Raw genomic sequence first — 22,690 nt, forward strand, 5'->3', positions numbered from 1 at the left:
CCATTGTCCTGGATAAGGAAGTGGTGCATTTTTTCAGGCATATATTATATTTGTTTGTTTTTAGGCATATTTAGGTAAGCATATTTCTGCCACTGGTTTGGTACTCATAGAGGCGTCAAAGTGCGGGTGTTCTTTCTGTAGAGTTCTGGGCTGTTCATCCATTGGAGTCCAGCTGATCAAAGACAAGCCATGGCTATGGATAGCGAAGAAGGATCTTGTAGATATTCAGGGTTTTAAAATATTGGACCATGCTTACGCTGCCTCAGGGTTCTGGTTTGGTGGTGTGAATTTCACGTGATAAACATTTACCATGAAACAAATAATACACTTTATTCATTAATCAGCCGGGGAGAGTGCTTTGATTTACAAGGAGTTGCAACACAACGGGGCTGATTCAGGCTTTTTCTCTCTCTCTGTCTCTCTCTCTCTCTCCCCTCCCCCTCTCTCACTCTCTCCTTTCTCTCTCATCTGTTGATCATCCTCCCCCACATACAACCCCCAAACACATCCCCACACACACATACAACCCCCCACACACAACCCCCACACAACCCCCCTACACAACCCCCCAAACACAACCCCCCAAACACAACCCCCCACACACAACCCCCACACACAGACCCCACACACAGACCCCACACATAGACCCCACACACAGACCCCACACATAGACCCCACACACATACCCCACACACAGACCCCACACACACGTCCCACACACATACCACACACACACACCACACACACACACCACACACCACACACACACCACACCACACACACACCACACCACACACACACCACACCACACATACACAACCCCCACACACACAGACAGCTACACACACTCACACACACACAACCCCACACACACACAACCCCACACACACACAACCCCACACACACACAACCCCCCCACACACACACAACCCCCCACACACACAACCCCACACACCCCACACACACACACCCCCCACACACACCCCCAACCCCCCACACCCCCCACACACAACCCCCCCACACACAACCCCCCCACACACACAACGCCCCCCCACACACACAACCCTCCCACACACACACAACCCTCACACACACACACAACCCCCCTCACACACACACAACCCCCCACACACAAACAACCCCCCCCACACACACAACCATCTATCTATATATCTATCACCCTCACTCTATCGCCCTCAGTCTATCTATCTATTGCCCTCAATCTATCTATCTATCTATCGCCCTCACTCTATCTATCAACCTCACTCTATCGCCCTCACTCTATGTATCGCCCTCACTCTATCTGTCTGACGCCCTCACACTATCTATCTATCGCCCTCGCTCTATCTATCGCCCTCACTCTATCTATCTTATCACCCTCGCTTTATCGCCCTCACTCTACCTATCGCCCTCACTCTATATATCCATCTATCTGTCGCCCTCACTATCTGTTTATCTATTGCACTCACTCGATCTATCAACATTACTCTATCTATCAATCGATCGCACTCACTCTATCTATCTATCGCCCTCACTCTATCTATCTGTCGCCCTCACTCTATCTATCGCCCTTACTCTATCTATCGCCCTCACTCTATCTATCTTATCGCCCTCGCTCTATCGCCTTCACACTATCTATCTATCGCCCTCACTCTCTGTCCATCTATCTATCGCCCTCACTATCTGTTTATCGCACTCACTCGATCTATCAACATCACTCTATCAATCGATCGCACTCACTCTATCTATCGCCTTCACTCTATCTAACCATCTATCGCCCTCACTCTATCGTCCTCTATCTATCTATCGCCCTCCCTCTATCTATCGCCCTCCCTCTATCTATCTATCTATCTATCTATCTATCTATCTATCTATCTATCTATCTATCTATCTATCTATCTATCTATCTATCTATCTATCTATCTATCTATCTATCTATCTATCTTTCGATCGCACTCACTCTATCTATCTATCGCATCCTCACAGCATCACTCAGCACCAACACAAAATCACTCAGGGCACCACAACATCAGTCAAGGGCACCACAACATCACTCAGGGGCACCACACCATCACTATGCGCTACCACAGCATCACTGAACGCCACAGCATCACTCGTCGCCACCACATCACTCAGTGCCACCACAGCATCGATCTGTGCAACCATTCAACAACAACTGGTTCAAATATGTTCTCTTAATGTTTCAAGCTTTATTACAAATGTCACAAAAAGATGTTAATATATTTCACTTCTGTTCTTGGATTTTCGTCACAATAAAATACACTGAACATAATCTTCACAAAAGTTATTTACAAAAGTTAAAGCTATTGCCATTATAAATTACAATAACTTTATTTAAGTATAATTTTTTTTTAAACAGTTATTTATAATATCAATACATCTAAGTCACGTAAATACAACACCTATTGCATTACAAATGCTATAGGTGTCACTTTTGCGATAGTTAAAACTATTGGCATTGTAAATGACAAAGTTATTAATTTCTGTTTTTTCAAAACCAACACATAAATAAAATATTTGTCATTTACAATACCAATAGCTCAAACTTTCCTAATGCGAGACCTATTGCATTGCAAATGCTTGTTGTTTATGGCACTTGACTACTACTGTTAAGCGGGTTCTCACCTGTGAACAACACCAAATTCTTTTTCTTGGGGATATGTGTCTTTTGGACCTCCTTGGTGGTGTGAACTACTTAGTGGAGTCTCACACACTAAGGGGCTCATTATGATAGTGGACGGACTTGAGTCCGTCCGCAACCATAGAGGAGGAGGGAACATCCGCATGGCCTGCGGAGTTCCCTCCTGTCCAATTAGGATGTGACCACCACCCTGGCGGTCACATCCTCTATTTTTACTATTGCGGTGGGTGCGGCTTCAATCTGCACCCGCCGCAATGGTAAAAATGAATACATTGCATTTGTATGCAGATAGCGGCAGGCACCGTGCGGTGCCTGCCGATTTCTGCATACAAATGCAGGGGGGTACCATAGGTACCCCCATGTGCACCCCCACCCCCCTTCACCCAGGGGGCCCGCAGTGAAGTTACACATGCTTTTCCACGGCGGAAAACCCGCCGCGGAAAAACATTTATTAAAGCCCATCCTAATATTGCTGGCGGTGTCTGATAGACACCGCCAGCCATGTTAGAGCTTTTCCGCCCTGGTTGTTAGCCAACCGCGGCGGAAAAGCTGCAGACGGAAACCAGGACCCACCAGCCATCCTAATGTGGCGGTGGGTCTTTGGTGGGTCCGCTGCGGTTTTCCCGCATCCTCCGGGCCGGCGGTGGCTTCCGCCGGCCCGGAGGATGCGGGAAAACCGCAATCGTAATGGCCCCCTTAGTGGTGTGTTAAAATAGATGTAAGCTGTAACCTTCAGTGGTGATAAAAGATAAAAATTCCCTGTTCTTGTAATTATCATAAATAGTGGAAAGTGAAAATGTTTGTATTGGGCTTGCACAGAGTTAGACATCTGACTGGCTCAGCCTGACATCTGTGCCCAGGTTGCTCTGTCACAGATGGCATCCAGACTACAATGACTGTGGTGTTCTATAACCTTATAATTTAACTGGGAATCCAAAAAGAAACGCCCCCTTTTGTTTGTGGGCGAAGTGTACATCTGTAGTGTTTTAAATGGTTTGCACTCTGGTGAAAGTGTTCCTAAAAAGTAACATGTTATTGACATTAGATGGAAAATACAGTGACTTGTGCTTTATAATCAATTATTGTGTCTCAGATGCACACATATTTATTAAGAGTGTGGTTTACTCTATATGAGTTCAATAAAGTACTCATAGTTCCTTCAGCCACCCTTAATGGGATTCCAGCTTTGAGATGTATCACTGGGAGATTTATTCACTAACCAGCCAAGCCACCAGATCGAATCCCCCTGAAGATCTAGACCCATCCTGGAAGTATCAGATTTCTCCTGGCAGAGGAACAGGGATGTGTTGAAATATCTGTGAACTGATTAGCAGCATCTCCCTATCAGACAACTGTAGGATGTTCCCACATGGGACAAAGGGAGAAAAGTGTGGAAATCTCTTTATGCCAGTTGCTGACTTGCTACCGATGGCTGAGGTGTTGAGAAATAAACCTCTATGCTGATCTTTACCTGCGTGTCGCTAATTATTAAGAACTTTAGACTGGCGACGATTACGGGATCTGAAAATGGATCTTACCAATTCTGGGGATCTGCAGTTACAGTTAAGTAACTTATTTTCTTTCTCTATCACTTATGACAGCATGTCCTGTTTGAAAAGGTTTCTTTGATTCCTTTCACATTACAAATAATAGAGACTTCTCCCTTATACACTATGCCACTATCACTGAAATTCATTTGCCACTAAAAAGTGGACTCTCCACTCTCTCTCAGGGGCGAATTGTCAAATTAAAGGCACAACTAAGCCACATTTCATAAAACTCCTGTATATTTTCCTCTATAGGTTAGGGTGGCAGTATTGCTAAATGTGTTTTTTTATAGCATGCATTCTTTTATATATTTATAGAAATGCCGTTTTCAAACCCAAATCAGGCAGGAAACAAGAATACAAATTCAGAGCTACATTCACTTAGATGTTCTAATGGATATAATCAACTTATTAAGTGACTGACAGAGATACCACAAACATTATAACAACAATTGAAGTGTCCCTACTGATGGAGCAGACCGGTTTCAAACAAACTTACGAATTGAGTATAAGGGAGAATTTTGAAGTCAACTTCTTCTTCTACAGCTATATTGGAGCAGTTGTCAATATAACTTGACAATATACTCGAGCAATTTCTCTAAATCTTCTAGAGCAAATTGACAGAAGTTTATTCCAGCACGAAAATACCGTAATCGCGATTTACCATATGTACTTATGTATGCTGTATTCTAATCAAACACTTTGTTTTCTTTAGCTCTTAACAAATTAAGGGGTCAATTAGGATGGCGGACGGATCGCCACTGCCATGCAGGCGGTGGCGATCCGTCCGCCATCCTTGCCCGTCCGCCACCTATTTCCCCCGCCATATTACAATGGCGGGGGGGTCTAATATGGTGGCGGTGTCTATCAGACACCGCAAGCCATATTAGCATGGGCTGAGGGGAATGCCTTTCCGTGGCGGTAATGCCGCCACAAAAAGGCATACGGTCCTTTCTTTAGGGGCCCGTTGCGGACCCCAGGGTGAAGGGTGCACATGGGGGGGGTACCTATGGTACCCCCCTATGTTTCAAAATACAACATGGCAGGCACCGCGCGGTGTCTGTCATGTTGTGCTTTGAAACGCACAACATGCATTTTTTGCATTGCGGTGGGCGGTGCTTTCAGCACCGCCCGCCGCAATGTAAAAAATGCGGGATGCACCCGCCACTGGGTGCATCCTAATTCGAGGCACGGGACAGACGGTCCCATCCTCCGACAGGATGGCGGACGGACTTTGTCTGTCCCCTATCCAAATTGACCCCTAAATGTCTCAATTTGACTTGATCGTCCAAAGGACTGGTAGCACAATGAAGCTATATAACCCTATATTAGCTTGGGGTCTGCTTTCTAATATGTCTGTTTTATTAGGATGAAAATGGACAACCACTATCTGATAAGGATCTCCAGGCTGAAGTGGACACATTCATGTTTGAAGGTCATGATACAACAGCCAGTGGGATATCATGGATGTTATACTGCATGGGTCAAAACCCAGAACACCAGAGGAAATGCAGGGAAGAGATTAAGGAAATCCTGGAAAAAAAGGACTCAATAGAATGGTGAGATCAGGCATCTTTCTTGCACATTGGTTTTACTCTTTTTTATTGCCTTAGCTGTTGTGCACTGATTGTTTGAACTGTGTGAGCTACCAAGCAGTAGAGAGCATACAGCTCTCTCCTCTTATTGGCTCTTTGTAATTGGAGTGATCAGAAAAGATTTCTAGTGCAATGGAAGTGGCAACTCCTATGTGTGTATACGCACAATGAATGTACAAAGGGGCGACATGTGGGCTCATAGTCTTGTGTGATTTGCCACCTAGCTTCAGTTTATTTGAGGGAGTCCCACAAGGATTGTGTAATCAGGCTAGCCCAGTTATCAGTATGACATGCTAATTGACGGGAACTTCCTAACGGCTGCTGTAGCTAGCCATATTGGTATTTGTTTTACACAGTGAGGGCAGTAGAGTCACTAACCAATTCTTTATCTCTGAATGGTATTGGCACTCTCAAGTATCTTGTGCATATAACAGTATGATTTCCTTCACGCCCATAGAACCCTGAAGAGGGAAGTCCAAATTACCTGCTTCACATACATTGGCATTCATGCACTTTGATGGCATGAGGAGGAGCCTGTCACAGTGGGAGGGGTGGACTTTTGAAGTGATCATCCCAAAAGAATTCTAGGCTGCCCCTGCAAACCTACTGTTGCATGAGCTTGAGTGACACGCCCAGGTAGACAGCCTATGGGTCCAGTAGGCACAGATCACTAGAGATCATGCAGGACTTATTGGCTGTGTGAGGTGCCATTGGCCATGCTCGTGGTTCCAGGTGCCCAAGTGTTTCTTCTTTGAGTGCTTTCTGAAATTTTGCCTGAGCCAAACTGTCACAATCTAAGTTCCTGGTCACTGCAAGATTGGCCTTCATGGGCACTGAGTAGCGTAAACAATATCCATTGGCTGCTGCAGACAGGAGGCGGAAGAGAGGAGCAAGAGGAAGAGCAGCCTGACTCCAGTCACTGTGCACAGCTTCAGGCTGTAGTGAAGGTAGCAGAAGCGGGTAAAGATTGCTATATAGGGCTTAGGGCTTTCAACTCAGGGCTTTAACACTGGAGCGGGTCTTCTATGATCGGGAGCAGCCATCTATGGTGGGCTATAGTAGATCCAGTGAAAGTGCCAACTGCAAAAAGTAAAAGTCACAGACAAATATAGTAGCAAGCAGATAAAGAATGCAATGGAAAAAAGGGAATGCGTTGTGATGCTTCCATCACATGTAAATGCCTCAAGTATATTGCTCTATATATAAATACATATATAAATATATAATAAAAACATATTTATGCAAAAATGTAATGTATTGTGTGTGATTCGAATAGGAATTCACATCTAAGGAAAACACTCTATTTCATCTTGGGATGTGTTTGGTTAGACCTCTCTGGCCAGACAACCATCTTTGAAAGTGTTTGTCTACACCACATTTCCAAAACCCATTAGAAGTTCTTTGGCGTATGAAGAAGCTCAGGTTTGAAATGCATTGTTCAGAGTGGTGTCAAAAAAGTGACTAGTGACTTTTCCCTTTTTATTCCTCATATGATTCTTTGCTCTCTGATACAGAAAAAACAGCAGCCAGCACACAGCAGACAGTCACTGTGTTTAATGTCCTCTTGTTATTTTGAGTGTCATTCACATTGATCAAAGGGTGGAACACTTAAGGGAGCAGTCAAAAAGATTTCCCATTTTAACTCTCTTGGAATCGCGCTGTCCATTAACTACAGGTAAAGTGCAGTTATGGTTATGAATTACAACTCATAGATCCCGGAAATTCAGCAATTATAGTTAGGACCACGCGCAATGGCCACACAAACTATAACTCACATTCCAAATACATTGTGCAATGCTTTTGATCTCACACTAGTTTTATCAATAAATAACACCTAAAAGGGAAATGTAATTAAATAACAACACATACCAAAATAAAAAAATAGTACTACCTTCATAATTGTCACTTTTAAAGTGGTAATGGTAATGTGATGTGTAATTCTCCTCTGGTTGGACAGATATGGTTTGCATGGTGGTCGTGCGCGGCATGGAGTTTTGTCCTAACCATACCTTGCAAATTATAGTGGCTTTTAATTTTAATTTGTAACCATAACTGATCTTTAACCAGGGTAAGTGAAATTATGTGGGTTTGCGGCTGTGATGCTTTATTATGGATTTACCTCTTTCCCACATTATCCATCTTTATGCATAACCTGCAGATTTTAACAAACAAAAAAATCCCCAGCTCAAGAAGATGCCAAGTTACTAAAAACTCGGTGACACACTAACCCCCATATTCATCAAAGTGCCGTTTTGCGAGTCCTTAATAGCGATTTTTAAGGAATCGCTATTAAAGACTCGCAAAACGGATGCATGTAGAAATCGCAATATTTTTTGCGATTTCTACTGCTTCCTTATTTGCGATTCGGTAATTGCTAATCGCAAATAAGGAATGGATTTCCCATTCATTCCTATGGGCCTAACGGCCCATAGGAATGAATGGGGAGTCATTCCTTATTTGCAATTAGCAATTAGCGTATCGCAAATAAGGAAGCGATTTCAAGGATGCCAGGGTGTCCAAAGGACACCCTGTAGCAACTCTGAAATGCAAATGTACACTGGTGTTGCGCACACACATGTCCAAAGGACATGTGTGTGTGTAACATACAACTTAGAAAGTGCATTTTTCTAAGTTTTCGCTATTTACCACGAAGTTACACTTCGCGGTACATAGCGGCCCCATATTGCGAATTCGCAATTTTAAAAAGGTTCATGAATAGCATTTAAGGAATCTCTAATTGAGATTCCTTAAATGTGATTTTTCGCAATTTAGCGATTTCTATGATTGCGATTTTTGCATTTGGGATGCTGAATCCCAAATGCAAAAATAGCGCTCGCAAAGGGCCAGATTCTTAGAATCTGGCCCTTTGCGAGCCGATTTCAGCTTGATGAGTCTGGCTGATAGGGCGCTCAGTGAAAGTCCCTTTTGCAAAGTGGTTATCTTCCAGTTGCTTATTGCTGTATCTGGATGTCGAACTGATACTGCTGTATGATATCTATGCCCAGACAGTGTTAGGAAGTGTAAAAAACAAAATAATGAAGTAATACTATCACAAAACGTGGGTTATTATGCTGAATAATTTACCTCTGCTTTCCACATAATTTATTCCACCCTGCTGCATAATTGTATTCTCCTCTACCACACTAATGGGGCATCCCAATACAGTGAATGCATTCAAAAAGAAAAACCACCCAAATGTTGCAGCAGGATTTGCTCCCCCAAACCTCTGATACCGTAATGGACATGTTGGTCCTTTCTTGTGTTCTGTATATCCTCAACAAGAGGCCCGCAAGCCTCAATAGAGGCCCAACAGAGGTCCATTAAGCTTGTCGCACATTCACAGTCCATGGCCATGAAACTTGCCAGGGGTTCATAAACCCTCCCATAAGATCCATCAACCCTAGGAAATTAGATTAAAGAATCATATGCATTGGGGGGGGGGGGGGGTAGGGAGTCTTTTTTTACTGTTGAAGGTAGCAATATTATAAACTAAAACCTTTACGGATCATATTTTAAGGTTAACATAAATTGTATGAATGTATGCGACTTTGTTAACTTACAAAAATAGTTTGATAGACAGCAATTGCAGCCTCATTTTGTACAAGAGTGATCCATCTCTGAGCAAGGCAATGTAAGTACTGCAGTGCTTTATACACTAGTCAGTTACTCTTTAAACAACATTTTGTATTCTGTAACCTGTCCTACAATGTTTACAATCACAATCCCAACCATTTCAGGGATGATCTTGGTAAGATGACTTACACCACTATGTGCATCAAGGAGTGCCTTCGCCTCTATCCACCAGTACCTGGCATCGCGCGAAGTCTATCCAAACCAATGACATTTTTTGACGGACGAACATTGCCAGAAGGTATGAATTTTAATTCAAGTAAAAGCCAGTGAAAGAATTGTAATACATTTTTTCTCATAGGAGGGCTCTACCTTAATACAAGAAAAAGGATCAGTTAACATGAAAACCCACCAAACACAATTCCTATTCCAAGTTCTTTTCATTGAACATTTTATTCATATTTATAATACATTGCCTAATGTTAATTCATCTGAAATGAATTTCTTCTTAGATTCTCTTCCAGCTACAGATAGATGTTTATGGATTGTCCCTGTTTATTGGTCGAGGAGGCAATATAGAGCTTGCCCGGGGATAAAGTCTGCAGCCCCAATGGATTCCCTGTGGAATTTTATAAGACCTTTGCAGCGGTTTTAAATATTTATTCATTGGAGGTTGTTAATTTGATTTTTAAAGGGGGCTCACCCCCTTTGTCCTTTAGGATATTTAAGATTTGTAGCTTTCTCAAAAAGGGTAAGGATTCATCTGATGCAAATTTCTATCACCAGATTACCCTTCTAAATTCAAATTATAAAATTGTACTGAAACTGGTGGTAAACAGAATTAATAATCTGACCCCCTATCTAATACATTAGGACCAAAATGACTTTATAGCTGGGCGGCAATTGAGTACTAATATTAATTATTTAATAGAGGCATTGGACACATTTACTGTTCATCAGAATTCAGCGGCGAATATATTGTTGGACACAAAAAAGGCGTTCGACCTGGTGGTCTGGGAGATCCATTTTGTCATACTTGGAAAACAGGATTTTCTCCCCAGACTAAATATTTTATTAAAAGTGTGTATAGAAGCTAGGTTAATTTAAAATTCTACGGAGGCTGGCTCTCCTAGGGTCCAGTGAGGAACAAGGCAGGTCTGCTCACTCTCGCCAGTTCTTTTTCTCTTTTTATTGAATCCCTGGCAATAGCAGTTTGAAACGATATAATAATTCAAGCACTTTACCTTCAATGGCAAAAATGAAGGTGTACACTGAAGATAACATGCTTCTACCGTCCCCATGGAAGATAATGCAGGCGAGAGTGGTCAATATTGTCTCCGTTTTTTAAATGTTGGCATGGTAGAAGGTGAATAAAGCCAAAAGCAATGTTATCTTTTGTAACTGCACAGCCAAAGAGCTTCCTCCAAAGTTTTGAAGCTGTATGTACTCTTCTCCTAAGCGCTATTTGGGAGCATACTTTACTGAGGATGTGAATGAGTTATAGTATTTGAATTATAGACCGCTATGATTAAGGTTAAATATTTGTTATCTAGATGGATGTTGCATCCTCTTACACTGCTGGGACGGGTTGCCTTAATAAAAAATAGCAGTTTTCCCTTTATTCACTTTTTTATTCAACGAAGTTCAATCTACTATCTTTTACATGGAACAAAGCCAGCCAAAGGATTGTACCAAGCTCTTTATATATATGTGCATGGAGGAAGGGACGCTAACTCTCCATTGTTTCAGGACTTGGGGCCAGATGTACAAGATTAGGAATAGCGATTTCCTAATTGCTATTATCCTGAGAGTATCAATGACGAAATCGCTATTCCTAATGAATGTAACACTTTTGAGTTTCATTAGCTATTCCTAACGGGTTGCAAATAGACCTACTTAATTCGTAATAATGAGGTATGTCGCAACTTGGAGGCGGATTTAACCCTATACTCGTACGCCGATAACATGCAAATAATTTTTTCCCTGTCCTCTACGAAGGAAGGTTCCTTTTCCTCCCTTCAGCTGGGGTTATGGCGGGTGTCTGAGCGGATGTGTGGCAACCTATTGAAACTAAATGGGGACAAGACCGAGGTTGTTATTCTAGGTAAACATAAGCATCTTTGGGGTCTTCAACATTGGCCACTGGAAATGGGCATTCTTCCCTAACCTGTTTCCCAAGTTCGTAATCCTGGGTTTATCGATAACAACCTCTCAATGCGGCAACAGGCGGTTAGTGTCACCACCACTTGTTTTAACATCCTAAGATGGCTGCGGAAGATCATCTGGATGCTTCCAGAATCCACCAAAAGAACGGTAGTCCAGGCACTGGTCACTTCTAGCCTGGACTATGGTAACGTTCTGTACTTAGGCGGAAGTCAGGAGGTGCTGAGGAAACTCCAGGTGGTCCAGAACTCCGCCGCTCATCTCCTATGTCATATCCCAAGGAAATTATCCATCTCTCCCTTCCTTCGGGACCTACATTGGTTCCGCATTGACAGCCGCATTAAATTTAAGGCCCTGTGTTTGGTTTTTAAAACCAAGCAAGGGACTGCCCCAGCTTATCTTCAGGAGCTTGTCCTTCCATATGTCCCTTCCCGCTCTTTACACTCAGCCACCCAAGGCAAGCTCGTAACACCCAGCTGTAGACTTACCAGAATGGGAGGTCGCTCCTTTTCATTTCTCGGCCCTAGATTATGGAATTCCCTTCCTAGTTTTATGAAACATGAATCTCTCTACCTTAAGTTTAGGCGAGATCTTAAGACCTGGCTTTTCTCTCAGTGACCAGCCTGCCGTCCACTCAGTCTGCAGTAGTAGACATGTCTGCGCCGGGAAACCCTGTCTAGGGTAGCAGTGCGCGTTATAAATTCAATTAATAAATAAATAAATAAATAAACTTGCAACCTACTATGATTTCTCCCATCACAGAGATGGGGTCCTGCTGTGATTACTTTACAATAATGCAATCTTTTTTTTTTAATGCATCGAGTTTTCCTTAAAGGAAAATGGGATGTGTTTAAAAAGAAAAAAAGAAAACGTTTGAGTTTCAGTATTTTAAGAGCAGGCAGTAGCCTGCGAGACCACTGCCTGCTCTTAATAAATATTTTTTTATCATTCTCAAATGAAAATTGGTCCCAAAGGTGCCCTTTTCATTTGCTAATGGGTTACCAACACTTTTTAAAATGCATTAAAGTAATACTGTTTTACAACCAGAATTCAGTTTTAAAAAAGTAGTACATATTATACCGCTATGGTTTTTGGAAGGGACGACCGAAACACGCCCCTGTCAAATACCGAATTGCAAATGCAAACAAGTTACCAAAGTGCTTTTTGCATTTTTTTTACATCCAAAAAATCATTTTAACAGTTGCAAACAGCCCAATTCTGTGAATCAGGCTTTTTGCAACCAGAAAACTACTTTGAAAATCTGGCTCATGTTATTTTGCACATTTTACACAGTATATGCACAGGTTTAATAAAACGTGTAGTTTATATAGCCACCTCCAGAAACAAATTAGTTGATAAAGTGCTGGAAGAAAATCAAGTTAGAGACCTTCCAACACTTATTACAGTTCTCCAAAAAGGCCAATATAAGATATTACAAGGGCTCCTCAAGAGAACAGCACAGTTTTTGGCATTTGCTATGTGAATTCAGAAGCTAACTAACTAGAATTAGATGGGAGGTGCCACTATGGATCCAACAATAGTGGCTGCAAGGGGAAGGAATGGATTTCTGAAACTGGAAGATTTCCTACAGAATGATAGATGGAAACCTGGCATGAGAGAGAGCTACTGATAACCTATGAGAAAGTATGGCTGTAGTGGTTCTATTGACCTTGCTCAAGGTGTTACAAAATATCGATCCCAAAGTTCTGTCAAACAACAAGGAGCTTGTGGTAAATTTAGCGGAAAATTCTAGCATCAGGAAACTAGCTTTACGTAGGCGATCTTTAATGTCCTAAGAGAAAGTAGATATGTATGAGCACGTTTTGATGAAATGAATTAGGGAAGAGAATGTGACAATATCTAAGGATGTATGGTCAACTATTAATGAGTTTAACTTTTCAACCATGAGGGGGGCAAATACTGCAAAATGTAGTACTATGCAAAACGGCTGATGTATAGCACTCCCCAGTTTTTGCGTAAATGAAATCAAAATTGCTTGATCCAGTGTTTTAGGTGTGAAATGATAAATAGTAGAGAAGAGTCCCACCTAGTATGGGTCTGCTGCAATCTCTGCAATTTTTGGGACAATAATTACACATTTCTTGTAAATCTGCTTGGGATCCAAATACCACAAAACCATGTGCTGGCTCTTGTGTGTGTATGCCTGATACACCTATAAAAGTTCAGAAGCTAGTATTTACTGCTGTACTGGTGGCTCCATCACTGATTTTGCAGAGATGGAAGTTGAGTTGTATCTTGTTTTGTGGACTGGAGGGAGAAAATTAATATGGTCAGGGAAAGCGAAAGGATGTTTGCTGTTATGTCTGGCAATTTGAAATCATTTGGCAATATTTGGGGACTTTAAATGGTAAATGAGGGCTCAAGAGGGTTGATACACTGCTTGGGGTGAATATGTCTTTTTTCTTTTTTACTTCTTTTTATTGACCTTTCTGCTCATACATACATTATCAATAGCATCATTACAAACATTCAGTGGTACAGTGTGGTCACTACAGCACTCGCGATATTCCTGACACATCAACTCTATGTATATTGTATCAGAGCATAACATTATCTTGGTCAAAGTACCAGAGGTAGATCAGCTCCTTTCCTTTCAAGTTACGGTTTCCCATTTCCAAAGCACATATACATCCCATCATTACGATGGTTCACCTTGCAGTTTTCATAGCATACCCTCTATTAACAGTTAGTACACCTAGTCCTTATCCGGTGTCCCTTCCCTGCTCAATTTCCTCCGAATTGTTAACGCAGAGGAGTGACTCTGCTCATCTGCTTTGGGTCCTGCGAATGCTCCAGTAAATAACATGTCAAGGGGGCCCAGATGTCCCTGGGTCGAGAAGCGCTCGGCAGCAGTTCAGCATATGTAGCAAGGCGTTCCATGCAAGTCACTAAGTCGGCTATCGAATCCTTAAATTTGGGGGCCCGTTCCCTCCTACAGTGGCAGGCCACCCGTCTCTTAGCCATTAGTAGTGCAAGGGCTACATATTTGCGATGCACCGCCTGTAGGGGTTAAACATAGTCCAGTAGAGCCATCAATGGGGTGGGTTCCACACGTGTATTTATCAATAATGTCAAAGCATCAAAGACTTGCACCCAATAGTCATTCATCCCCGAACATTCCCATGCCAGATGCAAAAAACCTGCTCCAGAGGCATAATATCTATCGCACCTGTCCGAGTCCCTTAGTTGGTACTTGTGTAGCCTGACTGGAGTGTAGTACACTCTGTGCAGGAATTTATAGTGTATGATGTGGAGCCTCCTACTGGCCGACACCCTTTCCATCTGCAAACAACAATATTCCCAGTGGTCATCCGTTACCTCATACCCCAGTTCCTCACACCAACTGGCACTGGATACTGTAGCCGGCAGTTCTCTCTGCATGTGAACTGCCCTGTAAATCAAGGAGACAAGGCGCTTAGCCGTCACATTCTGCAGCATCATTTGCAGCGGCACTAAAGTCTGCGGTTCAGCTGGGAAGTCAGGGGTAAGAGACTATATCCCCTGCCTAAGGTGAGTGTACAGAAATAAGTCAAGTGGGTGTGCTGTATTCCCTGTAATACTTGCTCTGCAGTGCGAAAGCGACCGTCCTGATACAAATCCCCCCAAGTGCGAATGTGGGTGCGCTCTCTAAATTTACGAAATATTGTTTCTTGAAAAAGGGGCATGTTCGGATGATAAGTGAGAGGCAATAATTGAGAGTATAGAAAGGTGGCATTCAGAATGCGTACAATACATTGCCATGCTGCAATCGTACATGTGATGGTGGTAGGCATCCTGTCCCTGGAACTAGTCACTTTGTACAGTGCGCCATCAATAGGAATGGGGTGTGCCAGCCAATGCTCCACCGCAACCTGTGGCATATACCTCGGCTGTGCCATCCAGAACCATGCATAGTCAGCCTGCGCACTAATATAATGAAGTTCAAAATTTGGTATCTCAAACCCCCCTTGTGAATGCGCCGGGTATAAGTACGTTCCCTTGCAGTCCCGGCTGCTTACCTCCCCACACTAGGCTCGTCAGCTTCGACCTTAGGGTCTTAAAGAAGAAAGCCCCCGGGAAATACAGAATATTTAAAAAAAGGTAGAGTAACTGGGGGAGTACCACCATTTTAATTAGTGATGCTCTTCCCGCCATTGATAGAGGTAATGCAATCCAGCAGGTCACATATTCCACTATGCCGGTTATCTCAGTGCCTTAGTTTAACCTCATAAGTTCCTCTCTATCCCTGGTGACCCGGATTCCCAAATAACGTAGTTCCCATCACACAATTCTAATGGATAATCCAGCGAGAAGCGAGTTGTAGTAGTTGTCAGTGGGAAAATACTAGATTTCCCCCAGTTGATCTGGATCCCCGACAATTTCCCCAAAACTATAAATTCTCTAAGGATCGGGTTCAAATTCGGCTGTGGATCTCAAATGTACAGGGTGATATCATCAGCATATAATGATATAAGTATTAACCGCATATTACAACGCAGTGCCTTTTCCTTGTGATGCTGCCTCAGTTTTGCTGCCAATGGTTCTACTGAGATGGCGAACAGCAGGGAGAGAGCGGGCACCCCTGCCGGGTACCCCATGTAATTTGGAACGTCTGAGACATGCACCCGTTAATAAGCACTTTAGCAACCGGTGCCTGATATAATAGCCTGATCCACGAGAGAAAGAGGGGAGGGAACCCCATTTGTGACATCACCTCAAATATATAGTCCCATTCAATTGAATCAAAAGCCTTAGTGACATCTAAAAACACTGAGGCTAGGGGTAGATAGGGCGAGACATTGTTCAGTATGGCAAAGAGTGTTCTCAAGTTGTGGGATGTAGCCCTCCCGGGGACAAAACTAGATTAGTCAGGCAGGATCAAATTTTCCATCAGTAGGCTCAATCGGTTTGCGATTACCTTAGCTAGAATCTTGACATCACAATTGAGGAGAGACAGTGGCCTATATGAGTCACAGTGTTGAGGCGTCTTTCCTGGCTTGAGTAATGAAATTATAAGCGCCTCCCGCATGGACGCGGGGAGAACTCCCATCTCGAGTGACTTTTCATACATTTCCTGAAGAACGGGGGCCTTCAGATCTAATATGTTTTGTAGAATTTTACTGGAATTCCATCCGTCCCTGTGGCTTTCCCTGACTGCATGCCCATAATGGCCTGCGAACTCCATCCAATTGAAATGGTGCACATAAAAAGGTATGTTGCACGTCGCTCAGCCGGCCCAGCATTACGTCCCCCAGATAACTGTCTAGATCCAAGTCGTCTCTGCGTTGTGTGGTGTAGAGTCGAGTGTAATGTTGTGTGAAGGCACTTAAAATTTTAGCCGTGTCACGATATACCATCCGATCTAGATCTTCAATTTCTATTACATAGCCCGAGTAGCGAGACTGCCTGACGATTTGTGCTAAGGCCCTGCCTGGTCTCTCCCCCTCTCCGTAAGTTCTGGCCACCCAATATTGTCCTCTAAATCGAGTTTCCCTCTGCTCTGTGTCTATATAGTGTTTCCCGAAACTGAATTTGAGTGGAAGTATTCAGGCCTACCAGTGCTTTAAGCTTGACCTCTAGTTTGTGTAGTGTGTTAGTGATATCTTTGCGCACTGCTGCCCCCTTTGATATGCAAAAACCGCGTAGGGTGACCTTGAATGCTTCCCAGATAGTTTCTACTGTATCCACCGTTCCTTTGTTGCGTAAAAAAAAATCCTGCACCCCCTCCCTCAGTTCTTCCTGAAAGACAGTATCTAATAGACTAGGGGCATAAAGTCGCCAGACCTTGCTTGGTGCATCAAATTCAGGACAAGAGGGGGCAAGTGCTACGGGGGCGTGATTCGAGTACATCCTGGCTAAGTGTTGCACGCGGGTTATTGCAGGTCCCAGTCCTCGGGACGGAAGCCAATAGTCTAATCTCGCCCACGATGCTGGTTGCACCGTATAGTGTGTTTCCTCCCATACCTGTGGGTGCATATCTTGCCAAGAATCTATCACCTGGTATGTGGTTATAGTGTCCTGTATTACCTCGGGCGCTTTGTTGTGATGATCCGAGGCCGGGTACGATCTGTCCAATCCAGGGTTATACGTTACATTAAAATCGCCACCCTATATGATGTGACTGGATCCCACTTCAAATATCTTGGCCCACAGCGAGGTGTAGAAATCCGGATCATCGACATTAGGCCCGTAACAACAGGCTAAGGTGAGAGAGACTGTTCCCAGCCTCCCCCATGCCAGACAATAGCGACCCTAGGTGGAATGGCACTCGTTTTTTATAAGTATTGCTGTTCCCCTCGCATAGGAGGAATATGAGGAGAAGATTCTATGATCGCCCACTTGCTAGCAAAGCTGTTTAATTTCTGGGAGGTGAGGTGCGTCTCTTGTAGCATTGCAATGTGCGCCCGATGCCTGTCCAAGTATGCCAAGATTTGTCTCCTCTTTCTGGGGTCCCTCAATCCCCTAACGTTTCATGTTATAACATTCAGTGCCTCTACCTCTGCGTCAGCCATATTCTCTACTTTCTGTCATCTTTTTTGCCTTTGATCCATTGAGTGATGTATTTCCCATGCACCCTAGCACATAATGCTATCTGAATTCGCGTCTAATGCTCTAATATTAACTTGGAAGTCAGACCAACAGTTACATTGATAGCACAATCCTGATGTGTAAACATTATACAATGTACGAACATATCCCCCCTGCCACCCCCCTCCCACTGAAGCAGCCCCAACTTGCCAGTATCAGTCCCCCCCCCCAACCCCTAGCACCAACCCAAACAAAAACAAAAACAGCCCTACAATTCCTACTAATATCATGCAGTGGACAGTCCCGGGGGAATACCCATTGGGGGTCATTTCTAGGTGGCAACACAGAAACCCCTCTCCCACTGAGCCCTCCGGAGATGGAACAACGGGGCTCTGAGTGGGTCGAGGGTGCCCGGTGTATAATAGGTATAGCTCAATGAGCCCATCTACCCTCACGCCATTCGGTCCTTGGGGTCTAACCTACCCCCACCCAACTTCACTTTCAAAGCCATTTTGTAATCAAGTTGTGACAGTGAGGACGTGTTTCACTGCGAGTCGTCTTCGGTTCCCGTCAATGCAGATTGTTGTGACACCGCCATGGCTTCTTCAGATCGATTTGTACGTTTTACATGTTTGAGGAATTCCTCCTCTTGTTGCGGTTTGATAAAGAATCTTTGTTTGCCCTGGTGCGTTATCCTGAGACGCGCCGGGTACAGTAGTGCATAATCGATTTGTGCCTTCCTCAATTTATTTTTAACATCCAAAAACTTACACCTCTCTTCCTGTACTATAGCCCTTAAATCCAGGTAAATGGAGAATGTGTTTTCGTCATATGACAGGGTTGGCTTGCTTCTTGCTGCGCTCAAGGCCACATCTCGGTCCCTATAATCCAAAAGTCCCACATGGGCCGCATGTTGGTACCTGGGGGCGGCCACGGTCCAAGTCATCTATGGGCCCGTTCTACAATAAACTGGTTCAAGAAGGATTTCTTTTTTCCTGTGTTCATGGATTCCGGGATTCCAATCACGCGTATGTCATTGTGCCTACTGCGCGCTTCCAAGTCTTCGTTCTTGGCGACTATGACTTTTAGTAGTTTATCCATGTGGGCCAGCTGCATAGTGTGTCTTGACGCTGCGTCCTTCGAGTCTGAAATGCGCCTTTCCATTTCCTTTATTCTTTCTTCGTGTCCCTCCAATTTGTGCGCTATAGCATCCATACATGCTGACATGCGATCAACCTTATCCACTATGGTGGCAAAGCCTTGTCTGACCTATTGCAATATACACTGCACGTCGGTAGTTGGTGTTGCAGGTTGACCTGGGCCTCCCCCCCTCCATCCAGTCCGCGATCATCCTGCATGTTGCGTGCATTACGTTTTGCTTAGAAATTCAGTTTCAGCTATCTCGTGTCCGACTTCCCCATGTTGACACACTGGTGGGGAACACTGCCAAGCAGAGTCTTGCACGCACACACCTCAACTCTTAGTAGTTTGGGTCAGTTTGTCTTGTGGCATGCAACTAACACTTCCATATCTTTGTAGGGGGCAATAATTTATACAAGGCCCCGCCTCCATTAGCACCTGGTCACAGTCTAAGATACGCTAGGAGAAAAAAGAAAGAAAAAGGGGGGGCACCACTGGCGCCTTCAAATCAGACCTCTCAGGTTTATTGAAAGGCAGCCACAGGTTGCCGCTCCCAGTCACTCTAAGCACCACAAACCCAAGGGAAGGCAGCACAGCAATGATGTTGCAAGCATGCAGAGCGTATGTTGCCTAGTAGATCCCCTGCAGTACACATTTTGACTAGGGGAGGCACCAGTTCTAAACTGCATCCTGCAATTGTAGGGGAATAGCTCTCTGGCGACCCAAGTAGAGTATGCCTCCAGGACCGCCGAGTGTTCTTCCCGCCCTTCCTCTGCATAAAATGGCGCCTGCACAACCTCTGTTAGATAATGGCGCCAAGGGTAGAGTCTTATCCGGCCTCAGTTCCCAGTATCCGCACCCCCTCCTCACCTCAGTCGGGATATCAGATGGCAGCCGCTCTCCGCATCATCACCTTCAGATTGCAATCGGGCCGCACGGGTACAGTCCCACAGGTCTCCGCAGTTGCCTCGCATTCAAGCGTGCCACAGCGCCCTGCCTTCCCTTCAGCAGGCCATCGATGCAGCTCCACACGCACACAGCAGCGAGGAATGCTCTCTCCTGCCCCGCAAATCACCAGCGCCACAGCTGCTCACTCAATTTTGCTTCGTTCACCGACTATGTCTCCGCGCCGCTGCAACAATACTGTCTACCTGTTGCCAATGGATCTCGATGTCTGCCCCCACCGAGCGCTGCTCCGACTCAGTTTCCATGCAGTGTCCAGGGATGCTGCTCCTGCCTTCACCGTTCGAGTCACCACATCGGGCCTGGATGTCCCCAGTGCAGCCTTGGTCTCCGTTAGTTCCTGCACCCACACATGCTTTGCACTCAAGCTCGCACCGCACTTCGCCCAAATCTTCTGCGTGCCAGGTTAAGGGCAGGGCAAGTCCAATCCTCTCCAAAATATCAGCGAGCCAGTCAGGGGTGTAGCTTTTTCAGCCAGCCATTTTTCAGACCCTTGATGGGTCAGTAAGCAGGATAAATGCCAGGATAAAAGCACCGGGCTGCAGGAGCCTCACACTAGTGCGGCCATCTTGCTAGTGCGCCACCTAGTGCCTCCGTGAATATGTCTGCTAAGGGTCAAAAGTTGAATTTCTTAATTTTTTTCTTACGCCATCTTATGTATGGATAGATTTATATATTTACATTTCTTTAAATGTATGCTCTGTGTAGATGTTTGCTTTGCCTAATATGATGGCATACACTGTACCTCCAAAAAAAATCATTTTCTGCTGCTCCAAGTACAGAACATAAGGTTATTCAAACTGCAATACGAAACAAATAGCAAATACATTTTACTGGATATACTATTGTAGAAGGCTTTAAGCCCAGGCTGACACCCAGCCCGGGGTAAAGTGCCACTTTTCACAAAATAGTCAAGAACTCCAATTTACTATTCTAGCTCCATTCCTCAAATATTTTGGAGAAGTTCAATATTCCCACGTATTGTAAAAAATGTTTGAAAAGTTGTAATTTTGCGGATTGACTGTTTTATTTAGCAGCAGAAATCTGCCAGAGTAGTTGTAAGGAACAGGAGAGTGGACAAATCTGAATATATATATGAGGATGTGTGAAATAATATTTTTTTAACCCTATTGTAAAGGAAGTCCAGTCATGTAATGTTACGCACTTTAGCACACATAACTCTGGTGAGTTCACTACATGACTGGTGTGCTGCTGAGGCTTATATGGAAGAAATTCATAGTCTGTTGGTGCACAGGTATATTTGTTAGGGATTGTTACAAATAAGCATGGGCGGAAAATCCGTTTCGCTCGCGGATTTTGCGGATTTTCGGTAAATTCGCAATCCGCGAGATTTGCGAATCTCCCGCAAAATCCGCAAATCCGCGAGCAGCAGATTTTGCTCGCACTGTTCGCGTGAGTTCGCGGCTTCCCAGTACAACTTCGCGCCCCGCGAATAAGTGCAAAATTGCAGAAATACGATCTTAGCAAAACTGAAACTACTTACCAGGTTCAAAAGTTCAGGCTCATCATTAGTAGCCATTTCCTGTAGTGCTTCCTGAGGGGCCCCTCCAGAGTTCAGTTGCCAGTTGTCTCTATTATGTGACCCTGCTCTGAACCTCAGAATAGTTACACATATGCCACAAAGGTCCTGAATTACAGCTAAGGGAGACAAGCAGGAGCCAGGCTGGAAGTTCAAATCCATTAATCAGCCCCTAATTCATTATTGTCAGTTGGGGCAGGGCAGGTGTTGTAACTAATTTTGCAACAATGAAAGCACTTAGCAAGTGCAAAAGATCACTAATCAGGAAGCACTAAGGAAGCAGGTGCCAGCTAAAAAAATATTCTGTGACACATTAATCAGCCCCAAATTAATTCAGGTCACTTGAGGCAGGGAAGGTGTGCTTGCGTTGCCACAATAATGTACACTGACTGGACAACCAGAGGGTGCTGTGATGAAACAGAGGGTGGCATGGGTGGGCCAGAGGGTGGCATGAGTAGTCAGAGAGTGGCAGTGGTGACAGAGAGTGGCAGTGATGAAGAAGAGTGTCCCAAACAGGCTGGACACGTAGAAACAACAAGTTCGCGAAACTTGCGACCCGACAGGTAAGTTCGCAATTTGCGACATTGTACAAAAGCCTCGCGAACTGGCAGAAACCCGCGCAAACACACAAAAAAAAAAATCCGCAAATTCGCGAGAATTCGCGGATTTTGCGGATTGCGAGTTCGCAAATCCGCAAAATTCGCGAACGCGAGATTCGCAAAATTCGCCCATGCTTAGTTACAAAGTAGGTTTCTGTTTGGCAGAGGCATGCACCCTGTCCAAGCAGGAATCTTAGACAGTGTAAGTCACAAACACAGCAAAAATTAACCCGTGCCCCCCTCTGGTAGCTTGGCATAGAGCAGGGAAGCTTAACTTAAGAGGCAATATGTAAAGTATTTGTGCATCAAACAGCAGCACAGTTAAATCACACAAAAAACACACAAGTTTAGAAAAATAGATAATTATATTCTGAACAAAACAA

The 22,690-nt window shown here is 44.2% G+C and overlaps 1 protein-coding gene across 1 annotated transcript in view; it reads left to right on the top strand.

Moving 5' to 3' along the window:
- The window catches only part of LOC147665879 (cytochrome P450 4B1-like), a gene marked incomplete at its 5' end in the record, with an annotated part of 284,942 nt that overhangs the window by 161,392 nt on the left and 100,860 nt on the right, over positions 1–22,690 (top strand). Inside the window, 2 exons of the mRNA XM_086949452.1 lie at positions 5,578–5,768; positions 9,542–9,675. Coding sequence (XP_086805578.1) covers positions 5,578–5,768; positions 9,542–9,675 — 325 coding nt within the window. The remainder of the gene's footprint in view (positions 1–5,577; positions 5,769–9,541; positions 9,676–22,690) is intronic.

The sequence above is a fragment of the Lissotriton vulgaris genome, unplaced genomic scaffold (genome assembly GCF_964263255.1).
Source record: "Lissotriton vulgaris unplaced genomic scaffold, aLisVul1.2 SCAFFOLD_1979, whole genome shotgun sequence".
Taxonomy (NCBI): Eukaryota; Metazoa; Chordata; class Amphibia; order Caudata; family Salamandridae; genus Lissotriton; species Lissotriton vulgaris.